Source organism: Podarcis pityusensis (assembly GCF_964106645.2).
Source record: "Podarcis pityusensis genome assembly, chromosome: 10".
Lineage (NCBI taxonomy): Eukaryota > Metazoa > Chordata > Lepidosauria > Squamata > Lacertidae > Podarcis > Podarcis pityusensis.
The window spans coordinates 19,123,575-19,151,186 of NC_138035.1; the positions used below are offsets into that span (position 1 = coordinate 19,123,575).

The 27,612-nt window shown below is 41.6% G+C and overlaps 1 protein-coding gene and 1 long non-coding RNA gene across 5 annotated transcripts in view; one reads left to right on the forward strand and one right to left on the reverse strand.

Moving 5' to 3' along the window:
- The window catches only part of CACNA2D4 (calcium voltage-gated channel auxiliary subunit alpha2delta 4), a 166,531-nt gene that overhangs the window by 29,774 nt on the left and 109,145 nt on the right, over window positions 1–27,612 (forward strand). Inside the window, exons 10-22 of the mRNA XM_080971592.1 lie at window positions 482–595; window positions 2,188–2,266; window positions 3,054–3,187; window positions 7,039–7,116; window positions 8,674–8,754; window positions 11,494–11,568; window positions 13,286–13,372; window positions 15,018–15,089; window positions 20,546–20,607; window positions 21,960–22,027; window positions 22,679–22,724; window positions 23,984–24,081; window positions 26,566–26,659. Of these exons, the coding sequence (XP_080827718.1) occupies window positions 482–595; window positions 2,188–2,266; window positions 3,054–3,187; window positions 7,039–7,116; window positions 8,674–8,754; window positions 11,494–11,568; window positions 13,286–13,372; window positions 15,018–15,089; window positions 20,546–20,607; window positions 21,960–22,027; window positions 22,679–22,724; window positions 23,984–24,081; window positions 26,566–26,659 (1,088 nt within the window). The remainder of the gene's footprint in view (window positions 1–481; window positions 596–2,187; window positions 2,267–3,053; window positions 3,188–7,038; window positions 7,117–8,673; window positions 8,755–11,493; window positions 11,569–13,285; window positions 13,373–15,017; window positions 15,090–20,545; window positions 20,608–21,959; window positions 22,028–22,678; window positions 22,725–23,983; window positions 24,082–26,565; window positions 26,660–27,612) is intronic.
- Window positions 18,054–27,612, reverse strand: part of LOC308457621 — a 35,148-nt gene continuing 25,589 nt past the window's right edge. For 2 of the 4 annotated variants that reach the window (XR_013977046.1, XR_013977047.1), the window contains one exon: window positions 18,054–20,150. This is a non-coding gene — a long non-coding RNA (uncharacterized lncRNA). Of the gene's footprint in view, window positions 20,151–22,282; window positions 22,445–24,011; window positions 24,075–27,612 lie in introns of those variants that run through there. The other 2 variants (XR_013977048.1, XR_013977049.1) reach the window with 2 other exon arrangements.

A 27,612-nucleotide genomic window follows, 5' to 3' on the forward strand; every position in this document is an offset into this window, starting at 1 on the left:
GTGTGCCTCAGGGCATGTGCAAAGTGTGTTCCTCTCACCACAAGAAGATGGGATAAAAGGTTTTTAATACAAAGGCCTGACTTCTCATAAAACTTAAATAACAGCATTTCTTATTTTAGAAATTAAGATCTAGATCCATTGGAAATGCATTCTGAATAATAAGGATTCTTACTAAGGTTCTGCTTCTGAGCAGACTCTCGCTGTAATTGATCAGAGTTTCCCCTAGGTCATAATTAAGGGCTTTTAAATAAGGCCATAATTTAAATGACGTGGGGGGACTATAACTCTTGCAAAAGGTCACATGCTCCATCCCTGGCATCTCCAGGTAGGGCTGGGGAGACGCTGTCATTTGCTGTCAGTAAACGATACTGAGTTAGATGGACCCGTATTCCTAACCCTGAACCTTTCAAGTAAACTCATTTAATCCACATTTGTACCAGTCAGATAATTATTATCACTATTGTTTCCATTCTGTTTCCAGTTCAGAAATGCTGGTCAAGGAGGTCTTTGTAACCAAGCCATCATGCTGATCACTGATGGAGCTATGGAAGATTACGAATATGTCTTTGAAAAGTTCAACTGGCCCGATCGTAAGGTTTGTTTCCTAAGTGCTGAATGTTAAAGAGTAAAGAGGACAGATTGGTGTGGAATGAATCAGGAGCTGCTAACCAGGTACTGAGTAGCACATGGTGTTAACCAGCAATGCAATTCTATACATGTAGGCCCCACTGAATTTGATGGGAGTTATTCCTGGGTAAGTGATAATAAATCAAGGGTGGGGAAGCTTTTTCATCCCGAGGGCTGCATTTTTCTGGGCAACCTTCCAAGAGCCACATGCCAATGATGGGTGGCGCTAGAGGCTAAAAGGGGTGGAGCACCAAATGTAAATTTTACCTTTGTGCAGGGAGCTAGTTTCTATACACATCCACACACTGTTCCGTATTCTCCATCCAAGCAGTCAAGAGTTCAAGGACACATTCCAGCCAGGTGAAAGTGTTCAGGGTGTAAAGTAGGACCAGTGAGGGGTATGGCATGAGAAGAGTTCTAAGAACATGGCAAAAGGCGCTTTCCCAGAGCCTGAGGTTTCAGACCCCTGTAGTAAACAATAGTAACAATATTATTACAACTACTGCTTATAAAAATTAGAGTAGTAAAGTAGGAAGTGCTCAGTGTCTATGAACAGTATCCAAGTAACATGTCCCATCAGCTCAAGGGTTTCTGCTGGTGCAGAGGAACTTCCTTGCCCTCTTCTCCACTGACTCTTCTTCCCTAAACCTGTTCCAGAGCGTCACAAGATTATTATATTTGGGGGGGGGTGTGCCGGAGTAGATTAGGGTGGAGTTCCATTGTGCAAGTGGAAATCCTTGCACTGGCAAGATGTGTTAATTGGATAACATCCTATAACGGGGGGGGGGGGGGATTCATTACTTTAACATTTCAAAATAGTCTGAGCATTGGGTTTGTCCAGGGGTCAGCAAACTTTTTCAGCAGGGGGCCGGTCCACTGTCCCTCAGACCTTGTAGGGGGCCAGACAAATTCCTATGCCCCACAAATAATCCAGAGATGCATTTTAAATAAAAGCACACATTCTACTCATGTAAAAACACCAGGCAGGCCTCACAAATAACTCAGAGATGCATTTTAAATAAAAGCACATATTCTACGCATGTAAAAACATGCTGATTCCCAAACCATCCACAGGCCAGATTTAGAAGGCAATTGGGCCGGATCCGGCCCCTGGCCCTTAGTGTGCCTACCCATGGGTTTGTCACTTGTGACATCACTTACAACTGTTTTCCAAATAGCAAACTCTAGTATGTGGGTATAATAGCATTTCACAGCAAGGCTGCATTATTGTTTGGTGGGAAAATATGATACTCCTTCAAACTGATGTATTTGTTGGTAGAAGGATGTTAAGATCTCCCATAAGTACTTCTTACCTTTGCTTTTTACCCTTGATCTTTCCAAAATAGGTCTAAAATAATATTTTTACTAGCAGGAACTCTTTTTCACATACTTTTACCAAGAGAACTCTATTGCATAATGTCAGTATACAAAACGTACAATACTGCATATCTTTCCCATTGCACCTTACAGCTGTGAGATCTAGAAAATGTATTTCTACTGAATGTCAGACAAATAGGCTATTTTCCATTTAATTCCAATGTCTGCATTTTTGCTTCACAGGTACGGGTTTTTACATATCTTATCGGGAGGGAAGTCAGCTTTGCACAGAATGTGAAATGGATAGCATGTAACAACAAAGGTAAATAACATCCTTTGCTGCAAGTCATTTATCATAAGCAAACTGCAGCCATCCATTCTTAGACCTTGGCCTTTGTATAACCTACAAGCCTAGTTTGAGTCTGAAAAGCTCCAAAGCTGCTGCAGTAGACAGAATGGATTCCGAGATATGTCTGCTACTTAGCCTGTGTTGCCAAGTGCCTTAGAATTGTGAGAAGGATTGAGTCGGATATAAAGGGGGGCTGGGATTTTTTGCTTCTTAAATTGTACTCAACTTAGATACTGTATAGAGTTTGGCTAGGATATATGGGATGAAGGACCTTAGGAGGCATGGGGTAAAGCAAGAATGGAGGACCTGTGACCCTCCAGATTATGTTGGATTTGAACTTTTACCAGCCTGAGCCAGCATGGTCCAAGATCAGGGGTGCTGAGAATTGTAAGTCCAACAACAGCTGAAGGATCACAAATTCCCCATTACTAGGATTAAGAATGATAGAGGTAAGAACACAAAGGGGCATCTTCAGATTGGTAACTTTTGATGCAATCAAACAAGAAGTTGTACCTATTTCCATTTATTCTAAAAATGCATGTCCTTCCCTTCATTGGATTTTCTGGAATGTCCTCCAGCTTGTGCTAGACTTCAGTGCACGCATGCAAATAGGATTTTGCCATGTTTTTACATAGTAAAACCTGTTTTGGAGTCTGAAGCAATGACTCCAAACTCCAATCAGTAGAATACAGATTCAGAAATGGAATTCAAGGAAGCTAACTCTCTTATTGGGGGCGGGAATACTTATTATTTGTGTTAGGGTACTACACACAGATATCAACTTTGGCTGACGTCCAGGAGAATGTAATGGAATACTTGCATGTACTCAGTCGACCAATGGTTATCAACCACGATCATGACATCATATGGACTGAAGCCTACATGGACAGTGCGGTAAGTGTTTTGAGAAAAGCTTTAAGGTGGGTGAGAGACAAAGGTCACTTAGAGTTGTTTTCTGAATTATTATTATTATTTATTAAATTTATATACCACCCTTCATCCAAAGATCACAGGGCAGTTTACAACATAAAATACATATATAAGTTGGAAGTAGTTAGCAGCAGCAGCTGATTATTATCAGTACTGCCTTTTGAAAAGGTTCTACAGATGTCATTTAGCTGCTTTTTGCTTCTATGTGATATCCTTGGAATTCCATGGTGATCCAGGCATAGCATGACTTACATCAGGAATGGAGAACTGAATCTGGTGAATGGGTCAGATCCCAATGTCCCTCACCCTGCATGGGCCAGGTTTGACAAGTGAGCAGAGCTGTACATCTGCCGATCAACTGATTTCACAATTTTTTGCCTTCTCAGTTCATTCTTTGCAAGCTTTGATTATCAGGTTGGGGCTTGCAAAGCACTGTGCATGGTGTTTTGTAGGCACTGCTGACCTGTGGTGGCTGCAAACCCCCTTTTGGCTCAGAAAGGATCCAGTAGTCTGCTATAATTAATCTTTTAACACATATTTACCTGCCCCACAACTGACATCATATGAGATCAGGTGGAGGGTAGCTAGGCATTACTTGTGTGAAGCTAGGCTTCACAGGCCATATGGGGCTAATTAAGTCTGTGGGCTGGAGGTCCCCCACCCCTGACTTAAGTGGTATCTCTGTCCTCTGTGAACTCTGCAGAGACACTTTATAAAAGATTATCAACAGGAAAAGAGATTAGCTTTTCAGCTCAGGAAATGGGTCACTCAGCCTCCAGCCCAGTGTCACACACACAGACTGTGTGACAGTCTGTTATCTGTCACACAGAGGAGCTGACATACATTAAGGTGTCAAGTATTGTCCTTAATGACTTAGTCCAAGATCCAAAGCAAGGCTAAGTTTGAGGAGTAGAGGAACAACACATAGAAACAGAGATTCGTTTTTTGCTTTGCTGCAAGTTTCTGCTACCAAAAAGACAATCTGGCCCTGTAATTGAATAGTACCTTGTCTCTTTGGCAGTGGGGACTTCTGTGACCAAAAAGTAGAGTTCCCACTCAAATTTTGCACAAAAAGAAATTCAGGATGCATTTAGAGGTTTCTCCTCAGGAGTGAGGCCCTTGAGCTGTAAAGGATTCCCCATCACTGATATATTTGTGCTGCTTGGCCATAAGGATATGCCTGCTGATGCAAAGTGTGTGCCATAACACTTTAGTGTGAACCCCACTAAGAGATCAGAGTTGATGTTCTTCTTGGTGGCCACTGGAAAACAAAAAAGATGATGTGGCCACGTTTATGTGCTTTGTACATGTTGCCTCAGTTCCTATATAAGGCATCTGCTTACAGTGTCCTTGAACAGTTGCCAGGTCCCCAGTGCCACACTAGGCCCCAATATAGATCCTCTACTTTTTCCTCCCCAGCCCACTGCTCAGAGCTGTACCACCTTGCTCATGTATTACAATCCCATGGAGTAGTGCTATAGTGGAAGCATTGTGGGGAATGAAGGGCTAAAGTAGATGTGATATTAAATGCATTTAGCATGCTAGCTTTCAGAAAAGAACATATCTTCTTGGAACAGGGTGATATCTATCAGGATCACAGCAGCTGGGAATGGAACACTTAACCCCTTCCTCCCCTGCTGCAGTCAGAATCACTCCTCTGAAGGCAATTCTCGCCCCCCCCCCGCCCAGTGCGAAAAGCAAGGGAGGAAAGGGTGAAACTCCTCCTTCCTGCCCACTGTGATCCTGATAATTATCTGACCCCTCAGTAGCTGATTCTTGAATTAAATACTTAAAATGCACATTAAATACAAAAATGCATATACTATCAGGTCTAGATTGGCCCAGAAATTATGACTAAAGACAGGTCTCTGACACTAGTTGGAGCACATCTTCATGTGCTGCTGCTGTCCACACATGCCCACAATTGCCAGATGGGCCCACCACTGGAGGAGGGGAGGAGGCCAACTAGAGGGCACAGGGTCCCTGTTAAACACAGAGCTGTCACGAAAAAGGTGCATACCTATTTATTCTCTAATGTGAGATTGGACATGAAGTTTTCGTAGTAGTTTGTTTTGCCAAGCCTACTGTATGCTGGAAGTTGTCAGCTGTGCAACTTGCATTGTGTTTTATCAGTCTTTGCTTTGGACTGTTTCAGAATGGTTTTGCTCCTGGGTTATTAGTTTGCTCCTCTTACATTTCTTGCTTGCATTTGTCTCTGCTGCTTACTGTATGTATCATTAGTTTGTGTGTTCATTTGTTTGTCCATTCATTAATGTGTACATTCATTTGTCACCCACATCTCTTGCTAGCTGCCACAATCTGAGGAGGTAACAATCTGCCTTGTGTTCTCTGAACACCAACTATTTCTCTGGGTGTCATTAGTACATGTTCTGTACTAGTTTATCTAGCTGTAACTAAACCATACATCCACGGTGGGGAAAAGTTGGCTGTACAGCAGCGATAGAGCTGTACAGCATGGGAAGGATAGCTCTGGATGTATTTGTGAGGTTGTGATGTGCTGTTGTAGAGTAGAACTTCAGAGCATGGCCCATGGGCTGGAAGTCTCTGGTACAAATCTCCACTCAACTACAAGCTCACTGGACAGCCTTGCACAAGTCATCTATATTAAGACTGTCCCACCTTAAAATAGCAGAGTCAGGATTACACGGATAATGTATGTGAGGTGATGTGAATACTTAAAAAAGGCTCTCCATAGTTCTGAGAAACATTGATTGTTTGAGATTATGTACAGGAAGTCTCTTTATTTCATTTCATTCATTTCATTTCATTTCTGATATATACTATACATGCACACACTATATCTATCATCTATCTATCTATAGTGTGTATGTATATATATAGATAGTTTGTGTGTATATATATATATATACACACACACCTACACACACACACACACACACACACACACACACATATATATATATATATATACATATACCATCCACTGCAGCATGTTTAAACTATGCTTATTTCTGCTGCATAATTTTTCAAAAATAGATGTCAGCCAACTGATTAAAAAATTCCAGCATTTGGTTTATCTGGCTGCTGTTTTGATTGGTTGGCTCTCAAGGACCCCCATGCTGTGAAATGGTGATAATAGACCACTTCTTGACTTTGCTAAAGGGGAACAGCTGTACCAGGCCAAATGGGTTGCTTCACCTGAGAATAGATACTACATGTGTGTCTGTGTTTTATTTGTGATGTCTGTGTTTAGTGTTTTATACTGTAATCATTTCATGCGCACACGCCCTACATTATCTGTTTCAACCTTCCAATTATCCAAATTCACTGTCTTCTCTATAGTGCCATGTCAGTTTATCCTTATGCGATCGCCATTCTGAGGTTCTGGTATTTCAAATGTAAATGGGTAGGCCCTCTGTGCTCTGCTTCTCTCCCCTGGTTTCCATGTATCCCCGTGGTATCCCCTGCATTCATTTATCTATGTCTTTTTAGAATACATTGTATATATTGTTCATGCACCTATGATTATGATTATCATGTGCTTTGGCTATGTTTTTGTGCCTCAGGCGATGCCATGTTAACCTGGACATGCATAAGCGTCGTCACTAGTAAATATTATATTCCACTGTTTTGGATACTCCCTGCCATCTTTGATAAGGCACCTTTTTCACCCTTCTCTAAATGGACCATTTTTCTAGCATCCTTTAGGCTTTTTTTTTTTAAGGGTGCTTTTCAGTACACTTTTTCTGCTGCATTTCCATTGGTGGCTGATTCCCCTTATGCTCTTACTGCTGTTCCACTTGCTAATATGCTGCTTGCTTTCTATCTGATAGCTCTTTGCATCTCAAGCTCAAAGCCTCTTGCTTATGACAACGGTGGCCATGCCAGTTTTCAGCAAGAAGAATGAAACGGTAAGCATGATGCTCTCAGGAAGATACTTCTCAGTGTGAAAGCAGAGAGAAGGCTAATGCAATGGCAGATCTTCATAATATGCAGTCCTGTGTGAGGCTTTTTGTCACCCTCCCTGCAGCCCTCGTGGCAATGGCTTAAGCTGAGCTTTGGGAAGGAGGCATGAGGCTCTGATGGGGTGCTGGAGCCCTCCTATCCCCTTCCAAAAGCTCAGTAAGTTCTTGCCTGGCTTTGGGAAGGAGGTAGGAGGACCCCCTTACTGAAGCCAGGCAAGCACTTACTAGGCTTCGAGAAGACACCCTCCTTGGGTGTGTGTGCACCTGGTGCGACTGAACAGCTCGCACTACCCTGAATCCACCTTTGGCTAATGTTGTGATTTGCAAAAGTGAAACTATATAAAGGATAAGTAAGTCTTCTGACTCCCTTGGACCAGTGGGCACATTCTGAATTTTGAGAAAGTACAAGGAGCACCAGTCACAATATGGCTGCCACAGGGTATGTGTTGGTAGGTAGATCTTGGACTTATTGTGTAAAAAAAAAAGTGGAACCAACAAACCTGAAGTTTGCTGTCCCGTGCTCTAGATGACTTTCGTTATCCAGGGCAGATGGTGCAATGCGGAGAGCAATGTCCTCCTCCTCACCTTAGCAGAATAGGATTTTCTTACAGTGTATGTGGGACTTACATATGGGTAAGTGGGCCCAAGATTATACTGCAATGCTGCAATTCTATGTACACTTACCTAGGACTATGCCACATTGAACAGTGGAACTTAAGTCTAACACAGGGCTTGTGCTGTCAGTAAAATAAATAAGTATCTGTTCTAATATGGGGACCAGAAAGATATTTGCTACGGGATGTTTCAATGGTTGCTACCATGACTTTTTAAATTGAAAGAATGAAATCTCATTGTTCAGAGGCAGTATAACTCTGACTAGTTGATCAACAATGAGATGGCTATTCCCTTTTTTGCTTGTTCTCAGGGGTATTGCACTGGTGCACTAAACTCTGTCCATTGACCAGCAGTCTTGTTGGTTAAGAGAACAGAAATCTAAAAATCAAAACAAATGAGAAGTTGGATGGAAACAAATTTTCTTTGGTGGAAATGGGCAAGGGAGGAAGCAGCAAAGCTATATAGGTAACTTAGGAGGTTGCCATATACCTTGTCAGACTATTTGCCCATCTAGTATTGTCTACTTTGACTGGTTGCAACTGTCCAGGGTCTTGGACAGAGAGGTATTTCCCATTACCTGATGCCTGATCTTTCTGAGTGAAGATGCCAAGTATTGAACCTGAGACCTTCTGCATGTGTGGTACCACTGAGCTGTTGTTCCTGCTGCATTTGTAACTCTCATCCACCTGGTCTTCTGCATTATACCATAGGGAGTTTACTGGTTAATCCAGTCTGCCCTTCCTTGTTTCATCACCACGGTCTGTATGCTTTGTCACACAAATGAACAGCAACTCTGCAAGACCAGATGGTGGGGATGGGGGAAATGATAATTAACCCAAGGAGAATGGAGTAGCATGTTGTCAATTTTAATTTCTTCTTATTTTACAGAGATCTCATGGCATTCTCCTGGGTGTGGTAGGCTCAGATGTTCCTTTGAGAGAACTCCTTAAGCTGGCTCCACGATACAAGGTAAGAATCAAGCTAATACAGTCCAGCTGTTGTCACACAGTTTTGGCAGTCTCAGAAGAATGTCCTGATATTGATAACAAAGCCACCCTACGGAGTACTGCATCTGTTCACAGGCAGCGCTGCCACAAGTTGTTGAGACGGTCACTAGTTTAGATAGATTAGGAAAATTCATGGAGATTAACTCTGTCAAAAGCTATTAGCTGTTACAAGTAGGACCTGCAACAAAATGTTTTAGTTGGAGTGTTTTTTTGCTGTTCCTGTCAGTTAGTGATGATTTGATAATTCACCATTCCATACTCTCTCCCACCCATTTCTCTCTTTCCCACCCCAACAATCAGTCAACATTCCAGGCCACTGAGTACATTCAGTCTTCACTAGATTGCATTTGTTGTTTTGCGGGAATAGAATCAATGTTATTTTCTAAAAAAATTTTTACTTCTGCAGATCTTGGAGTTATCCTAATCCTTTTGAAACCTCCCTCTTATGCATGGACTATTCCATTTTTGCTACATAAGGACCAACACTTGGAGAACTGAAAGTGCTGTTGGTATTGTTATGAAATTGGGGTGGTCAAGATGGCCTCTTGGATTCCCTTCCAACTTAGTGATTCTAAGTTGTAGATTCCCTGAGGCATATCTGGACGGAGATTTGGACTTATGAATAGTTATGGAAAAACTGCTGAGCACCCAGCAACTATTCTGGGTCCCTTCTCCCCTAAAGATGCAGTGATCCAGGTCTGTATTGGAAAAAAGAGCAGACAGTGTCAGGCTGAGAGCAAGTCACACTCTTTTCACTCCCCTGCTTCCCTGAAATCTAACTGCAGAGCAGTGAGCTTTTGGAACATCAGTTGGGGTGTTTAAGTTTTGAATCTCCATCATTGCTTGACATGTATATTTGTAAATAAATGCAGAAAGTACAGAATGCCATATGTCCCCTGTCACCTCCATCCAAAAGAAGCCCAAACCAGATACATGGTAGAACTTGTGGAAATTCTTAACTAAGAACTAAGAACTGGGGTGCACATAATTTGTTGTTGGCATCTGGCTGTCTCGAGAGGCAATAGAGTGCACCTCCAGGGGTTAAGTCAAATTGCTGCATTATCAGCACTGAAGTGACCTCCCTAGGAGGGCATAATAGTACATAAATGGAACCTCTGTGCACAGAGACAATATAACCCTGAACCCAAGGACCAAGAGCTAGCAATGGATAGTTCATGCCTTGCTTAAAGGTAAAGGGACCCCTGACCATTAGGTCCAGTCGTGGCCGACTCAGGTTGCGGTGCTCATCTCGCTTTATTGGCCGAGGGAGCCAGCGTACAACTTCCGGGTCATGTGGCCAGCATGACTAAGCCGCTTCTGGCGAACCAGAGCAGTGCACGGAAACGCCGTTTACCTTCCCACCGGAGCGGTACCTATTTATCTACTTGCACTTTGAAGTGCTTTTGAACTGCTAGGTTGGCAGGAGCAGGGACCAAGCAACGGGAGCTCACCCCGTCGCGGGGATTTGAACCGCCAACCTTCTGATTGGCAAGTCCTAGGCTCTGTGGTTTAACCCACAGCACCACCCGTGTCCCTGTATGCCTTGCTTAAGAGCTCCTTACTGATATCTGACTGGTCATTGTTGGAAACAGACTGCTGGGCTACATGGACTTTCACCTGATTCTTAAAGGCAGTTCTTCCATTCTTGGGTTACACTATTCTGGGAACACTAAATAACTGAATGAGGGACCTGGTAGGAAATGAAGGTAGTTACTAACTTAAATCCTTTTCAGTAAAATAAGGATAAGTAACGACCTTTTTTCCTGCTCCCTGCCACCATTTATAGCAGGGGTGTGAAACCTGTGGTCTTTGGTCTAATATCATGTAGCAAGGAAGGGGGGAAAGAGATGGCAGAGGCAAAGAGAGAAGAAAGGGAATGCCTGTCCCTGTCTGGCCCCACCCACTACTGGTATCTGGCCCCTAACAGATTACTTCTTAGGGAATGGGGCCCTCTACAGAGAAAATGTTCCCTGCTCCTACAGTATTTTATAGTACAGAAGGTCTTCAACTATCAGATGAAAATATCAGTTCTGTATCTAAAGACATTTTTTAAGGGCTTGGTTTGTGTGTCAGTCTAAATGTGTGCAACTCCTGTGTAATTGAAGTAGAAAATATGGTGCAACCCCAGAGATTCATTTGTGCATGAATATGTGAGTGAGTGCATACTTGCATGTACCTGATACTTCATCACACTCTTTTGACATATTGTAAGAACATTAAAGTATTTGGGGACTGAAACAGGATATGATTGAATTGCCAGGTGAAATTTAATGCATTCAGTTCTGTTTATGGTTCCCTGGAGGACCATAGCTTAGCAGCAGAGCACATGTTTTGCATGCAGATTCAGTTCCTGGCACCCTCCAGTTTCTTTGAAAAACAAAAACAAAAGCAGGTTGTGCGTGATGAGGAACACACCTGCCTGAGACTGCAGAGAGCCACTGCCAGTAAGCCTAGATAACACTGGGCTACATGAACAGATAACCTGACAGGGTGTAAGGCAGCTTCCCATGTTCCTAATCGATGCATTTCCAAATTTTGCCTGGTTCCATTACTTTCACTGTCAGTTCATCAATATTATCCATGCATTTCTTCAGTTAAAGGCCTTGGATGTTGTCATGCATAAGTACTTCACTCATGCCGACACTGCATCAGGGGCTTGGATGTTAATGAAGTTAATTGTTATCATACTTTTGGTTTAAAGCTGGGTGTCCATGGATATGCCTTTCTGAACACGAACAATGGCTACATTTTGTCTCACCCAGACCTCCGGCCATTGGTAAGTGACCCAGAAACACCAAGACCTGGTTCACGTGATCCAGTGCAATGTGATATCATCCCAAACGCACCATTCTTAGCTTTGGGACTACTGTGCTACAACTATAATTCCTTGCTATCTCGGAGTTCATGTTTGGAACGTGAGAGTGGTGGCTGTCTATTCAAATAAAAGTAACTGCACAAAATGGCATGTTTACAATGGGGAGGGGGAAAAGATCTTATCTCCCATCATTAGTGATGTCATGAGTACCAGCCAGTGGGTATCCATGAACATATAGCCACATTCCACACTGCATTCATAATTGATTTATTTTATTTTGAAGCTCTGTACCCTGCCTTTCATTCCAATGGTTCTCGAGGCATCTTGCAACAGGTTGTAATAATAATAATAATAATAATAATAATAATAATAATAATACTCTGGGCAGCTCCAACAAGAATATTAAACAGAATAAAACTTCAGACATTAAAAATGTCCCTAAACAGGGCTGCCTTGAGATGTCTTCTAAAAGTCAGATAGTTGTTTATTTCCTTGACATCTGGTGGGAGGGCATTCCACAGGGTGGGCGCCACCACCAAGAAGGCCCTCTGCCTGGTTCCCTGTAACCTCACTTCTCACAGTGAGAGGACTGCCAGAAGGTGGTTAATAATAATAATAATTTAATAGGACAACCTCAAACTCATACACACAAACACCAAAGCTCAGTCCTCTGACTGATCAATGAGACCAAATTATGCTTCCTTCCTGCTCTGAAACCTCAGGGCAACTAGCATTTTGAGTCAAGTGTTCTTTTTGTCAAGGAGGGGAGGAAGCAATCTTCCTGCAACTGCTCCTTCTCTGGGCAGTAAATGGGGCCAGATAGGGATGGACAGGTCAGTCTATTTCTGGCCCATGTCAGTTTTACATGTGTTCATTTGCAGTAAGCCCACAACTTAAACAGGGCTTACATTCCGGAGATTGTGCCTAAAGTCAAAATTGTGTATAGTCAAAATACATAGTGTTCAATCCCACATAGGGTGGGGTTGCCAAAGTCATTTTCCCCAGAACCTTGCCCTCCCCCCACAACCAGTGTAAAGCTGAATGTGCACAAGTTAAATGTGCATAAATTGTGGGCTTACTGTATAGGTCTGTTTGAACATCTTCTTCTCCTCCTTATTATTATTACTGCAGAAAGTTTCACATTTTTTGATATCTAATTTAGCTCAAAATATACATCTGTATATGCATTTCAACCTAAAACAGTCCATATTTTAATATGCATTTTGGAGAGGGGAGGGGAGACAAAAGTTATATTGCAAAATTTGTAGATGTGCAAAAACTGAAGTGCTGTTGTCTGTATTAGTCTGGGAACTGCAAAGCAGGCTAGTTCATTACAAATGTGAAACAAATGAAGTCCTTCAAGTCCTTGAACTTCTTACCTGGCAAGAAGGTGCTTCCTTTCTGCTTTTTAGCTTTAAGGGTAATGGCTGCATTCTATTGGATGAGAGTTGCAGCTTAGGGTTGTGGGGTTGTGTGTGTTGTGGTTTGAATGATGGGCAAACTTTCCCAAAAGATACGGGCTAGATGGAAGAAAAATGCCTGGGTCCTTCACACCACATAATTATCTAATCATCTCGCAAAAATACACCTTTTCTCTAAAACTGAAAAGAGTATATTTCAGGGTTGTTAAGCAGCAGAGCAATTCAGGAATGTTTTCTGTCTCACTTCTCAACTGCAGTATAAAGAAGGGAAGAAACTAAAGCCCAAACCAAACTACAACAGTGTTGATCTTTCTGAGGTGGAATGGGAAGATGTGGATGAAACTGTAAGTGTCTAAACTGGGATTTCAGAGCATGCTCCCCCAGTTCCCACCAAAGTGGGTTCTTAGCAGGTCACAGTAAAACTACTGGGAAAGGCTGTAGCTGAGTGGTAGGGCATTTGAATTGCATGCAGAAGGTTCAATACCTGACATCTCCAGGTAGGCCTGGGAATCGTCTCCGTAGGACCACTGAAGAGCTGCTTGCAGTCAATGTAGACAATACTGAGCTTGTTGCACCAATGGTCTAACTTGGTATAAGGTGGCTTCTTATGCTCCTATGTTCACAAATGCCTTTGGAAAGAGGAAACCCTTTACAGTGCATTAGAAGAAAACAAAAGATTGGGCCAGGTGAGCCCATTGCAGGGGCTGCAGGGTGGGGTGATTCCATCGCTGTGGTGCACAACAACTAAAAGGCCAGGTTTCTTTTCGTCACTAGACTAAGGGCTTCTCCACACTTACTTTCCTCTGCTGTTTCCAGACATGGTTTGCACTTTAAAGTTCCATGTCCAAGCACCCTTTATTTGCTCATGAGTTTTCCCAGCGAAAACCCGCTCTTTAAAGCTCAATCAGAGCAAATGGCAATCTGCAGAAAACCCAAACTGATGTTTGCTCCAATTGAGCCCTAAAGAGTAGGTTTTTGCAGGGAAAGCTCTGAAGCAAAAAACCCCAATGCTTGGGCATGGAGCTTTAAAGTGTGGACCTATGCCTGGAAAGAGCAGGAATGTTCTCTCTAGGGAAGTTTGCCGGGCGCCTTCATTATACACCTTTAGGCACCAGGAAAAAGTGTTCCTTTTTAAACAGGTCTTTGTTTGATTTGATTGACATCCTATGCCCTTTAAAAAAAAATGGGGGGGGGGAGTTATTGGGTTGTTGTTTTTGTTTTGATTATATATTTTGTGGTTTTATATTTTGATTTTGTTCTGTGAACTGCCCTGAGACCTCCAGGTATAGAGCGGTATATTAATTCTAATTCTAATAATAATGATGATGATGATGTGTAGATAACCTCCGAAAGTGGTAGCATGCAAAGGATACCTGAAAAGATCCGAAATTGAGATTTAGTTCATATATTAGTATATTTGAGTATATATTCTTGAGAATAAGCCAGGCCAAAGTCCTTTACATGGGTTAGAAGTTGGGCCCCTGGCCTCTCCAGTAAAATAATATATGTGCTTGGTGTTAGATTGCCACCCACATTCAGAATAGAGATTTCTGGGCTAGGTAGATCAACAGTCTTGATATATAATAAGGTACTCATGTTAAAATGTGTGATCAGAGGAGTTCTTTTGGCAAAAAAGTACATCAAGGCTTGTGTCCCCTTGCTGCCCTTCACCTGTTCACAGCAGACAACAGTGCACTTGGCAAACACAACTGCTGTTTAAAATATGAATCAGCCCTGATGGATACAGATCCCATGCTTAATTGAAGTAATCAGATGTTTTAAAGTGATAATTGCATCCCAGGATGACTGTGATCAATGAAATTATCTCATCCTAACCTGCTGTCCGCTATGCTTAGCTAAAGATGTGCTTCTAAAAGGGGGAGAAAAGAAAAGTTTATGTCAAAGACTCCTGCCTATTGCAGGCCACTTTAAAGTAGATGACCGCAGTCCTGACTGGAGGCACTAATTCAAATCTGTTCCCTTCTGCAGCTACGAACAGCAATGATCAATGGGGAAACAGGTGACCTCTCAATGGATGTGAAGGTGCCTGTAGATAAAGGGGTGAGTGTATAATTTCTTGTTTTGGTACCCTGCATTTGGAACAATTGCACAGAATTAAAGCAAATTCACATAAAATCATAAATCTGGCAATAAATGTACAGTTCAAAACAAGAATTTTAAAAAAATAAATAAATAAAAGTCACACATTTAAACTCTTTTTTTTAAAAATCCCTGAAGATTTACCTAAAATGAATCCTATAGCCACAGTCTTTACCAACTAACCAAAATATTACTGAGAAAGTTCTCCAGAAGTTAGGGGAATAAAGAAGACTGAATTGGGAGCAAATAAGATTGCATTATGCTCCCAGGGTTACTGGGACAAAGAAGCAACAATGGCTGTTTTTGAAAAGTCATGTGTCCCAGTCTACCCTGACATGTTGCTATGCACACCCAAAGGAGATCTTCCAGGGCCTATGTCTTCAAGCTTCTACGTAACATGCCCTTCAATCACTACACAATATTATGCAGTTTGATTTCTTTTGACTCTGTATCTGTGCATCACTTACATTAATTTCAAAATTTGCTAATGAAAAATTTACCATGGCCCTCCTTCTGTTTTCTGCCTCACAAAGGACCTGCATAACATTATCACCCCAGGGAAATGGAAGCCATAAGAGGAAACCATATTCTGCTCCAGTGCAGGGCGGTCAAACTAAGTGAACTTTTGAGGGTGCTTCCAGCTTTACATTACTTTACTAATTAACATAATTTTGTTCTTTGCAAGACTTCTTTCAAATCCTATTTAGGATTATTCAGGAGGCAGAACCGCAGTTTTTTGTGAAATTGTATCATTTCTTGCAAATTTGTATCGCTGTAGTTATTTGTCATGAAGCTCCCTGGGTGCAATACAATGTTTCATTTCTAATTGCCTTATGACATTTTGGCGGAATCTAATTAGTTATCCCTTACCTACCATCATGCCTTTTCCTGTTATTGCTCCTTAGAGTTTTCTGTCTTATTATGGATTTTGTTTTGAATATTTTTTTTCAGCGGCCTGCATGTTTCTTTTGCCCTTTTCTGCCCATTTTAACCTTGAGATAGACAATAGTTGTGGGACTTGCTTATTTCTTAATAAACTGTAATTTACATTACGTAGCATGATTATACTCAATTATTACAGGCGCATAAATACAGAATATTATAATTCACGAGAGCCGCTGCCCATCAGTGTCAAAAATACTGAGCTAATGTTATAGAATCCTAGAATTGTAGAGTTGGAAGAGACCCCATGGGTCATCTACTCCAACCCTCTGCAGATGACAGATGGCCATCCTACCTCTACTTAAAAATCTCCAATGAAGGAGAGTCCACAACCTCCCCAGGGAATCTGTTCCACTGTCAAATAGCTATTGCTGTCAGAAATACATTTAGTCGGAATCTCCTTTCTTTTAACTAGAAGCCATTGGTTTGAGTCCTTCCCTCTGGAACAGGAAAAATCAAGCTTGCTCCATCTTCTGTGTGACAGCCCTTTAAATATTTGAAGATGGCTGTCATATCTTCTCTCAGTCTCCTCCTATCCAGGCCAAACATACCCACATCCCTCAATTGTTCCTCATCAGGCTTGGTTTCCAGACCCTTTGTCATCTTGGATGCCATCCTCTGCACACATTCCAACTTGTCAATATCCTTCTTAAGTTGTGGCCCCCAGAATTGTACATAGTATTCCAGGTGTGGTCTGACCAAGGCAGAATAGAGTGGCGGTACTATTACTTCCCTTAATCTGGGTGCCACAACAATGATGAACAACGGAAGGCAAGAGGTGGGTGGGTGTGCCAAATTTCGGCATCACACAGGGTGCTGCTGGAATTTAAAGGCCCCATGTCCACTACTGCCACACACATGCTTTTTTGCCGGGTGTGTGTGCCCTACTGCCGCCTCTGGTTAAACCTCTTGACAGAACATTTCTCCCCGTATTAATATTCTTATGGCCTGAGATCTGCTGTAGAGGCAGTCCATACATTAACCATTGTTTAAGATACCTTCAATTCTCCTGAAAGCCAAGTGCAGTGGTTAAAGTGTCAGACCAGGACCTGGGAGACCAGGGTTCAAATCCTCACTCAGCCACAAAGCTCACTGGATAACCTTGGGCCAGTTAGTGCTTCTCAGCCTAACCTTCCTCACAGGGATGTTGTGGGGATTAAATGAGGAGGGGGGAGAGCAATGTATGCCACCTTGAGCTCATTGGGGGGAAATGGTGGGATATAAATGTAATAATAATAATAATAATAATAATAATAATAATAATAATAATAAACCAATTGTCTTTACTCAGTTTTACTAGCCTTTTTATATCTCCTATACAGTTTTCATAGTGAGACGCGGGTGGCACTGTGGGTAAAACCTCAGTGCCTAGGACTTGCCGATCGTATAGTCGGCGGTTCGAATCCCCGCGGCGGGGTGAGCTCCCGTCTTTCGGCCTCAGCTCCTGCCCACCTAGCAGTTCGAAAGCACCCCTAAGTGCAAGTAGATAAATAGGTACCGCTTTAAAGAGGGAAGGTAAAGAGGGAAGGTAAACGGCGTTTCAGTGTGCTGCGCTGGTGCTGGCTCGCCAGAGCAGCTTCGTCACGCTGGCCATGTGACCCGGAAGTGTCTTCGGACAGCGCTGGCTCCCGGCCTCTTAAGTGAGATGAGCGCACAACCCTAGAGTCGGACATGACTGGCCCGTACGGGCAGGGGTACCTTTACCTTTATACATTTTTCATATGTAGGTTGGCAATGCAATTCTTTCAGCTTTTGGATCGGCCATAAATTCAATTAGCTAACGGTATATTTTTCTCTTTCTCTCAGAGCACAGTGAAAAAGCATTTTAAAGGTTAGCAAAGAAAGGTCCCATGGGAGCTCCTTATTCCATGCCTTTTCTCACCTTCTTCCTTTTCCACACACACACACATTAACTTCAGCCTTTGCTTGCCCTTGTTCTGTGCTCACAGACTTTCAGTCGACTTTCAAGTTACACAAAATAGCTCACTTATCCCTTAGCGTTTATTAATTAAATATTGGAATTGAGATTGCAAGACTCCTTTGTGTAAATCTGTGTGCGTGATATAGAATTCATGTACTTTACCAGTTAACATCAGTACTCAGACAAAAACAACAGGGAAAAGGAAGCTGGCAGAGTGGGGAAAATCTGATGAAATCAGGTTTTATCTGTTTCTTTCATAGGCACCCCTGCACTGTATCATGTCCTGCTATAGTCGAGAGTGTCTTGTCACTTTTCGTGTCTGGCAGAAGAGTTACTCAGAAATGCTTTTTAAAAACAAATCTTTTATTACTTACTCCCCGCCCCTTAAAATAAAACTGCAGTATAATTTTCTCTCAGCAATTCAAATGGATATTTCTTAATACAAAATGTTTAATAATGCCTATTTTTATCAAAGTCATTTTTCATTTTCTCTCATTTCCCTACCTTTTTTTTTTTTACTGTTTTCTCTTACTTTTAATATAATGTCTTCTCTTCCTGTCCTATTTTATCTTTGCAATAACCTTGCGAGGTAGGAGACTATGCTAAGAAATACTGACCTGAACACACTGAACACACAAAGCAGCCCCTTGTGTGAAAGGAAGGCACTTCCACTTGCATAAAGGGTGCGTGTCTCATTTTGGGGTTCACCCTCACCTGGAACACATACACATCCCACATTATGCCAGAGGAATTACCAAGTGGCTTTTCAAGAGGCTGCAGGAATGAGGTGGGAAAGCCCTGTTACAATCCTGGCATCTACTACACTTCACAAGTGTATCCTAATGTGGAATGATTCTTGACTAGTTTTAGTGCACTAGAATTTGTCCTTTTTATGCTTCTGGGTGGCGGAACACTTTTATTATTCTTATGCTTTATTCTCTGTTAATGGATTTTAAGTGTTTGGTAAGTTCTGTATGTTAATATTTTGTAAGTCACTGTGAGGCGTTTTGTAAAAAGTGATGGACCAATATGTTTTTATGGCAGGGTAGGAATCCCAGAGGAAAATATTTAAAGTGACCCAAATGCAATAAAAGGAATAAGAATCGGACACACAGAGGGAAGCCTTGAATCTTTCACTGTTATAAGTTGAGGTGGGCGTTTTCCTTCCCCTGCCCTGCAGGCTGAACATAGGGAAGCCACCTGATTCTGGGCAGCCAACACACAAACCTTCAGGGCTGTTGGGCTGTCCATGCTTGGCCAGTTAATGAAGTCAGCCAAGATATTTTTGAAATGCTCAGCTGGCAGCCAGCAATCTATCTTTGTGATGCATGGACAGTTCTGCCTCGATCCCCCTCAGTGCCTGCTGTCATTGTGCCAGATGGATTTCCAGTACACTGAGGATTAGTGCTTAACGGGCAGGAGGAGGGGCAATGGTGGAGAGAGAGGAGAGAGAGACAGTCTCATGTGACCGCAGTGATAGTGGAAGTGAGCTACAAGGACAGAGACACTGATCCTGCTGCTCTGCTACCTTCTCTCCCATGTCTCCAGTCCCTTTGGTAACTCCATCTAGCCCATCTGTTGAGTTATGGCAGGTCTGGCACAGATAAGGCTCTTTGGAGGGTTTTGCAACACTTGAGGTGTACTGAAGCAGGGCTGGAGCAATCTGCCCACTGATTTTGCTGTCAGTGGTCTTTGCATTCTAATCCTGTCCGCCTCCAGCACATATTGTGTCACTAGTGTGCACCTGCAAGAGAAGTCTGAGCAAGCTGGCAACAGGTTTGAGACCTCACTGTCACAGATAATCCTACTTGGAAAGGGCCCCCCTGCAAGTTAGCAAAGGGGCAAGCATTTGATGCAGGGCTGCTTAACTGGAGGTCTGAGGACTTCCCATGGCAGTTGGTGTGGATGCCTCTAGTCCTGGAGCAAGGTTATATGGATTTAATAACTCATCAGAGTCACTGCTGCAATGAGATCTACTGGGAGGATTCTGCTTCTCTCCCAAAGTAGATCTTAAGTCTCATGAACTAAACTGTCACAATCCCTTCAATGTACTTTATTTTTTTCTGTCCTGAATCTTCCAACTTTCAGCAATTCTAATGTTGTGACAGTGGGAGGAGTGCTTCTCAGATGCTACCTGCTGCGACCTGTTGGTGCATCACCTAAAAAAAAGCGAAATATGTTTGTGTTTTTCTTCAAATACTACTCAGTTGTTGTTGTTTTTCAATTCAGGTATACCAAATTAATTAATCACTTCTAATCCATATGATTTAAGTTTTCTTTAACCAGGGGGTTGTCCTTGTCTTGAGATTTTTTAATGCATGTATGGAGTGACTCCTGTCTGGTGTTCCAAAAAAGCAACACCCAAGAAAATAATCCTGCTTCTGAATTCCTCCAATAAGAAGACAACACTCTTTAGGTGACGGAGCAGGACCTTTGGAGAGATCCTGCCTATCCTTGTTGAAATGCAGCCACTATTTGGACATGACCAGTGGTCACATTTAAGAGACAAAACTACACTTCTGATTGTGATTTCTCTCTCTCTCTTCTTTTCCAGAAACGGGTTCTCTTCCTCACTAACGACTATTTCTTTACTGATATCAGCGGCACACCCTTTAGGTGAGTGGGCTGGTCCCTTAGAGCAAGGGTTGGAAACATGTAGCTTTCCAGATGTTGCTGCACTGCAACTCCCACTGTCCCTGACCACTGGCTATGCCCATGGGGGTTGATACAACCACATTTGGAGGGTCCCCGGATTCCCACCTCTGATTTATACTAATTTAATAACTTTAAAAAGTGACTATAACTTACCTCTGCACCTCTGGAATAAAAGAAAAGGTCATCTAAAATGCAGCACTTGATATCTGGGTGGACTTCAGCTACAGCACATCTCTTTTTTTAAAAAAAAAAAAGCATTGTCCGTGTTTATATGGGCTAGCAGGTAGGAGACATCCGCACAGTCAGACCACTTGCCTTGGCTCACTTGTGGAGACATCTAGATTGCTTTTAATTAAGCACATGGTAGTCACAATAGTGAGGCTAATATGAGGAAGACCTGCTTTAGGACTAAATTACATGTTCAGATATATCATGTACTATAGCCCTTCCTGGACTATACCAAATAGAGGTGGAAGATAACATGCTGTCCCTGTATTAAAAATGAAAGCCTGGGCCTCAGAGAGAAGATGGGGTAGAACACTTCATATATTTCAATGAACAGCAGGACTTTGATAAAGGAGAACATAAATACATACATCCAACTCTGATTGCAGTCAAACTGGTATCATCCACACACCAGAGGGAGGCAGCTGCAGACTTGGGGAAACCATCAAAGTTTGGAAAGTACAAAACATATATTTTTTCAAGTGTTAAGGATTGGGAAATAGCCCAATGAAGAGTGGGTATGACCAGTGGCCACAAAATGCTAACTGACCTAAGGTGGGGAGTAGGGATGGAAAACTGGGTTATGAAACAGAGTATCCTGAAAATGGGGATGGGTGGCTGGCTTGAGCAGGATTACTCTATCCTGCAACACTTTGTTGCTGGCCTCACTTGGTCATATATTCTCCCAATGACATCCCAAAGTGCTACATTCCTAGAAGGGCTGCAACATATGCTGTTACTTTTAAGGACTTAGTTCATTCTCAGGTCCTTTCTAGCCTTAGAGTTCTTTTACTGGTTAGTTGCATTCCTGTAATTTGGAATTTCACAATGTATGTTTAAGTAATGAGAGTTCAATTTAAGTGATGATTCACTACTTAAAAATCAGTTTTTCATGGCAGCATTCAACTTACGCTATCAAAATCCAAGTTTGACATTTTAGAATGTTAATTCAGCAATGTGTAAATGAGGAGAAATTTTCAGTGCAAGTAAGTTGGTGTTTATTCCAGTAGTAGCTCCACCACACCAATATAGGCCTTTGCAAGTCTCCTTCCTGGAAAACATTTTCTCTTTCATCTCTTAATCCACAGTCTGGGAGTCGTTCTATCGCGAGGGCATGGTGAATACATCCTGCTTGGGGACACTTCAGTGGAAGAAGGTAGGATGAATGGCATAGTTTCATCAAGCAATCACAGGGAGAACTGATGGAACATTGCCTTGTTTTAACACAGCTGGGTTCATATCTCAAAACTGTTCTTTCCTTTGCCACACAACACTGCCACATCTCCTAAGTATTTGTTTCCCTGTTTGAATCAGGAGCTTGGCAATAGAAGCCTATTAATTAAATCCCCGAAATACATATTATGGGAACACGTTCCCCAATTTACCCAAATAAAAACTGGTTCATATGTACCTGTAGTGAGGAACTTCAGGCCTGGGAGTGGGATATGGTCTTCCTGGACTCTCTGTCTGACCCCCAGGACCTTTCCTGGGCCACACCCCTTTCTCAGAATGTGGAATTTTAGAACCCATGGTTTTATAACACATCTAAACCATGTGATTCAATCAGGGTGACCTATAAACAGGAAACACGTTGTGATCTAAAGAGGGAAAATAATTTAAACACCCCCACAGCCTGAGCTCACATTCACTGAGGTCTAGAGGTCTCATCTTCACCCCCTGAAAATTCACCCTCCCATTTCAATTCCTGGGGGAAACACGGGATACAACAACATGTTGAACATACAGAGGAATTCATAAGACTGTGAATAAATGAGTCTTTATTGCACCATTTGCTTTTTGGTTTCAGGTTTACATGATCTGCTGCAGCCAGACTTGACTTTAGCCAATGAATGGTAAGTGGCAGGAATTCTTCTAATTTGGGGGGGACCTGGGCAGGAGACGAACGAGCTGCTGCTTGGCTTTGGGGACTTTACATTGAAGGCCTTGAGAAAACATGGTCCTGGCATCTAAGGGGCCAAAGCTCAGTGGCAGATGACATTTTTGCATGCAGAAGGTCTTGTGTTCAGTCCCTGGAATCTCCAGTTAACGGATCTTAGCAGTGTTGGAGAAAAGGAATTATTTTTGCCTGCTGCCCTGTATGAACCAATGCCCTGTCTTCAGGCAGCAACATTTGTTTATGTAAGTCTGTATCCTGAGGAACAATGTGGATCCCATGAAATAACTGCACTGTGTTATTTTAAACTTTTTGTGAGGAGCCTAACTTTCCTAGATGCTAAATAAACAAACTGCACAACTCCACCCCCCCTTAAATTAGAACTACGTTTTCTCGGGAATCTTTTATTCTTATCAAAACATTCTCTACAGTAGCCCTAATCCAGCTCCATCACTGATATCCTCAAATGATTGATTGTTGAACTGCACCCACTTAGCATGGATATAATTTGTAGCTGAAGTGCGGAGCTATATTTTTGGACCAATTTGATTCAAGTTCTTGTCTTCGCTTCCAGATATCTATGCAGTGATGCATCTTGAGCAAGTGCATAGACCTAGAAACCAAGTAACATTCTTTGTTCCTGATGCACTGATATGGGTGCAAAGGATGGTTTTGATGTTACTTTCTGGACCAATTTTTCAGTCACGGAACATGCCCTAGGGCAGGGGTCAGCAAACTTTTTCAGCAGGGGGCTGGTCCACTGTCCCTCAGACCTTGTGGGGGACTGGACTAGATTTTGAAAAAAAAATGTGAACGAATTCCTGTGCCCCACAAATAACCCAGAGATGCATTTTAAATAGAAGGGCACATTCTACTCACGTAAAAACATTCTGATTCCTGGACTGTCTGCGGGCCGGATTTAGAAGGTGATTGGGCCGAATCCGGCCCCCGGGCCTTAGTTTGCCAACCCATACCCTAGGGCCTAGGGTCTCTATTACTGTGAGTAGTGGACATTTGGGTCCGGAGCTGACAGGTCTTAGCCATGGCAACTGTCTTCATTTCTTAAGTATATACTAGAGATCAGAGATCATGGGAGTTGTTCCAACTGAGGTTTGAGCTCCATCCCAAGCATGCAGATTTGCCAGGACACCTCTTATGAGTGCAGAAAAGTTGTCCAAAGGAACTTCTGAATCACATTTTTGGTCTCTTTCTTTCTAGGATTTATTGCATTACAGATATTGATCCAGATCACAGGAAGCTGAGTCAGTTAGAGGCCGTGATCCGTTTTCTCACAGGAGAAGAAGCTGACCTGGAATGTGAGTTCTGAAATATTACTCCTGGAATACATCCTAACGAGAAGCCTTATTATGATTAGGGATGGGAGAATCTGCCAATTTTGGTTTCTCTCAGTTTCTCGTTTTTCCGCTCTTAAGTTCAGGTCTCCAGATTTGCATTTTTAAAAAAAGTCCTCATGAAGATTCATCAACATTCTAAAGGAACACATTTTTGTATGCAATTTTGCCCCAGTATACACTTTTACAAAGCAATTTTCCATAATATGATGCATTTTTGTGTATTATTTTTACTAATAAGTGCATTTTTATGCACACTACAGTATATTCAGTATTCAGGGCTGGAGAAATGCACTGCAACATTTGCAAAAGTGTGAATTTCAAAGGATGGTTCATGTATTATTTCAGAATGCGTTGATTAGGTAGGTTTGCCTTTAAATGCAAAATGAAATTAATTTCTCCACCATTCCCACGTATGATAGCAAGTTACTTCATCTGTGTGTGACATTGTCGCTATTCAAGAGAGGTCAGATCCCATAATTGCAGAAGTGGAGTACAAAAGTATTAAGCATGATTGAAGCACTGGGGCAGTCAAGATGTTTAACCTGTGTGCCACATCCAAAATCCTTGTCTGATGGAGAGCCACAGTCCTGCCACGTCTTCTTCCACATTCCCTTTTCTGTCTCACCTGAGGATTCCTGCTGTCCAGGGTACAACATGCTGTGAGGTCTATGTGCCCCCACTATATGCTGACGATGTAATCAGCATGGCACCACTGCCTACTCATAATTAATTCTGACCCTGCCTTAGTTTTCAAAGTAACTGCAAATTGGAACTGGCAGGTTCAGCCCATGCCTAGGCAGATGGTGACATCCACCTCTTCTCATTAATCTCCCAGCTTTGTTCGCTTAGTCAGAGGCATGCTGCTCACTGAAAATGAAAGTTGAGCTTTCGGCTATCATGGCTTTGATTGCTAGCAACTATTAATGTATCTGTCTCTCTTTATGTATTAACTTAACCTTTGTCTCCCACTGTCACATCTGCCTCCTTCATAGGAACATAGGAAGCTGCCTCATACTGAGTCAGACCAATGGTCCATCTAACTCAGTACTGTATGTGCTCACTGGCAGTGGGTTTCCAGGGTCTCAGGTAGACCTACTTGGAGATGCGAGGGATTGAACCCAGAACCCTCTGCATGGAAGATAGAACCTGTACCACTAAGTTATGATTTCGTCATCTAGCTTCAACCTATCAGCCCAGTAGCCTGCCTTTTCTAGGCAAGGATGTTCTGGAGAGCAAACCTCTCTCCAGAGGCTTGAATGAAGTAGGATGGGAGGTAAATATGCCTCATTAACAAGAAGAAAGTTACTGTGAGTTAAGCCACCTATTTGTTTGAGCCAGACAGGGACATCCAATATGGTACTCTTTAGATGGTGTGGAATTCTAAATTAGAATTCTAAAGCCAAATCTATCAAATTTATACTTTCTTAATCAATATGCTAACCGAATCTTGCAGTTTTTAAACATGCATATATTGGGAGACAGTGTGCATTAAAAATGAATGTATTAGTGAAAATAAAATATAAAATGCATTATATTAGTGGAGATTGTTTGCAAAAATGTGTACATTAATCAAAACTGCATATAAAATGTGTTTTAAGGAGAATTTTTCATTAAAATGCTGGTGAATTTTCATGATGATTGTAAAAATTGCTGCAAAATGTGGAGAGCTAAATAAGTCTCTTTTAGCTGTACTGCACTCCTTTTTGTATTTGAATTATTTTTATTGTATTGTTTTGTGTGACTTACTTCAACTGAAAAAGATTTTAAAAAGAAAGAGGTAACTAAACTTAAGACTAGAAAATTGAGAAATGGAAAGAACTGAAACTGACAGATCCTTCTATCCCAAATATTGAATATCAGAAAAGAAAAATGGAAAAATGAGGAGTGGGCAGGGGTGGAATGCCCTTCTTGAGCTCCTTGGAAGGCATAGCTGACTGGTAGGAATCCTGAGCATTAGCACTCTTGCTGAGAGGTGAAGACACTCTGCAACTTGCTATTCTGCTCAGGAAAAAAACTTGCATTTTAGCAGTATCTAGAGACTGCAGGTTTAAAAAATATAGATTCTTAAATCAAAATTTTAATTAAGGCTGATGGTCAAAACATATTTATCTGATGCAGATCTTCTTAAAGAAATCAGTGCTCCTTCTTAGCAAATTTGTTTAGGGTACCAACATTGATATGAAATATAGAGATTTTTTCTATTTGGGAAATGTTAATATATGAGATAGTTTGCGGGCGCTTTGTACCAAATTCTACAAATGGTGAATAAATACAGATTCCTAGTTCCTAGCATAAAATTAGGAAAAGACCATGCATGCAAACCATGCATTAGGGTTGATAAATGTACACACATATAACAAAAGAAGGCATTCAAAGTGTCATAAAACCTTACTTAGTCTTTGCACTTCGTCTTTCTCCTTTCTCTCTCTTCGTTCTCATGCCCAGGTGATGAAGAATTAGTTCAAGAGGTGCTGTTTGATGCTGTAGTAACAGCACCCATGGAAGCCTACTGGACAACATTAGCACTCAACCTGTCTGAGTAAGTGCATGCTTCATAATTTAAGGCAGGTTTTGCCACCTCTAAACATGTTCTTGCTGAATCCAGACTAGACTACTTTAATGTGCTCTATGTGGGGCCCATTATTATTATTTTTTTAAATGATATTTATTAAAGTTTCACATGAAAAGAGACACATTAATGAAAAAAAAAGAATTTAAAGATAAAAAGAAAAATACACAATACAAAATACAAAAAGAAAAAAGAAAAAACAGTTAAAAACAATTCCATCTTTTCATCACTACTTTTACATTTACTTATTTCCCGGACCTCCTCATACCTCCCTCTTTTGTATTCCAATTCAGTTTGTTTGTCCAGCAATTCCTTTCCCTCCTTTTTAATCCCAATCCTTAATCTTAATATAATATAACATTAAATTATTTACCTATTAAAAACCAATTTTCCATTCTTTTAACCTTTTTAATCCTAATCCTTAATCTTGATCTATATATAACTTTAAAACCTGTACAGCTAGAAGCCACTTAATTTCAATCCATCATCACTCTAACATTCTTTAATTTTGCAATATTTCTGTAAGTAATCTTTGAATTTCTTCCAATCTTCTTCCACCAACTCCTCTCCCTGGTCACGGATTCTGCCAGTCATTTCCGCCAATTCCATATAGTCCATCAATTTCATCTGCCATTCCTCCAGTGTGGGTAGCTCTTGTGTCTTCCAATACTTTACGATGAGTATTCTTGCTGCTGTTGTTGCATACATAAAGAAAGTTCTATCCTTTTTTAACACCGATTGGCCGACTATGCCCAGGAGAAAGGCCTCTGGTTTCTTCAAGAAGGTATATTTAAATACCTTTTTTAATTCATTATATATCATCTCCCAGAAAGCCTTAATCTTTGGGCACGTCCACCAAAGGTGAAAAAACGTACCTTCAGTTTTTTTACATTTCCAACATTTATTATCAGGCAAATGGTAGA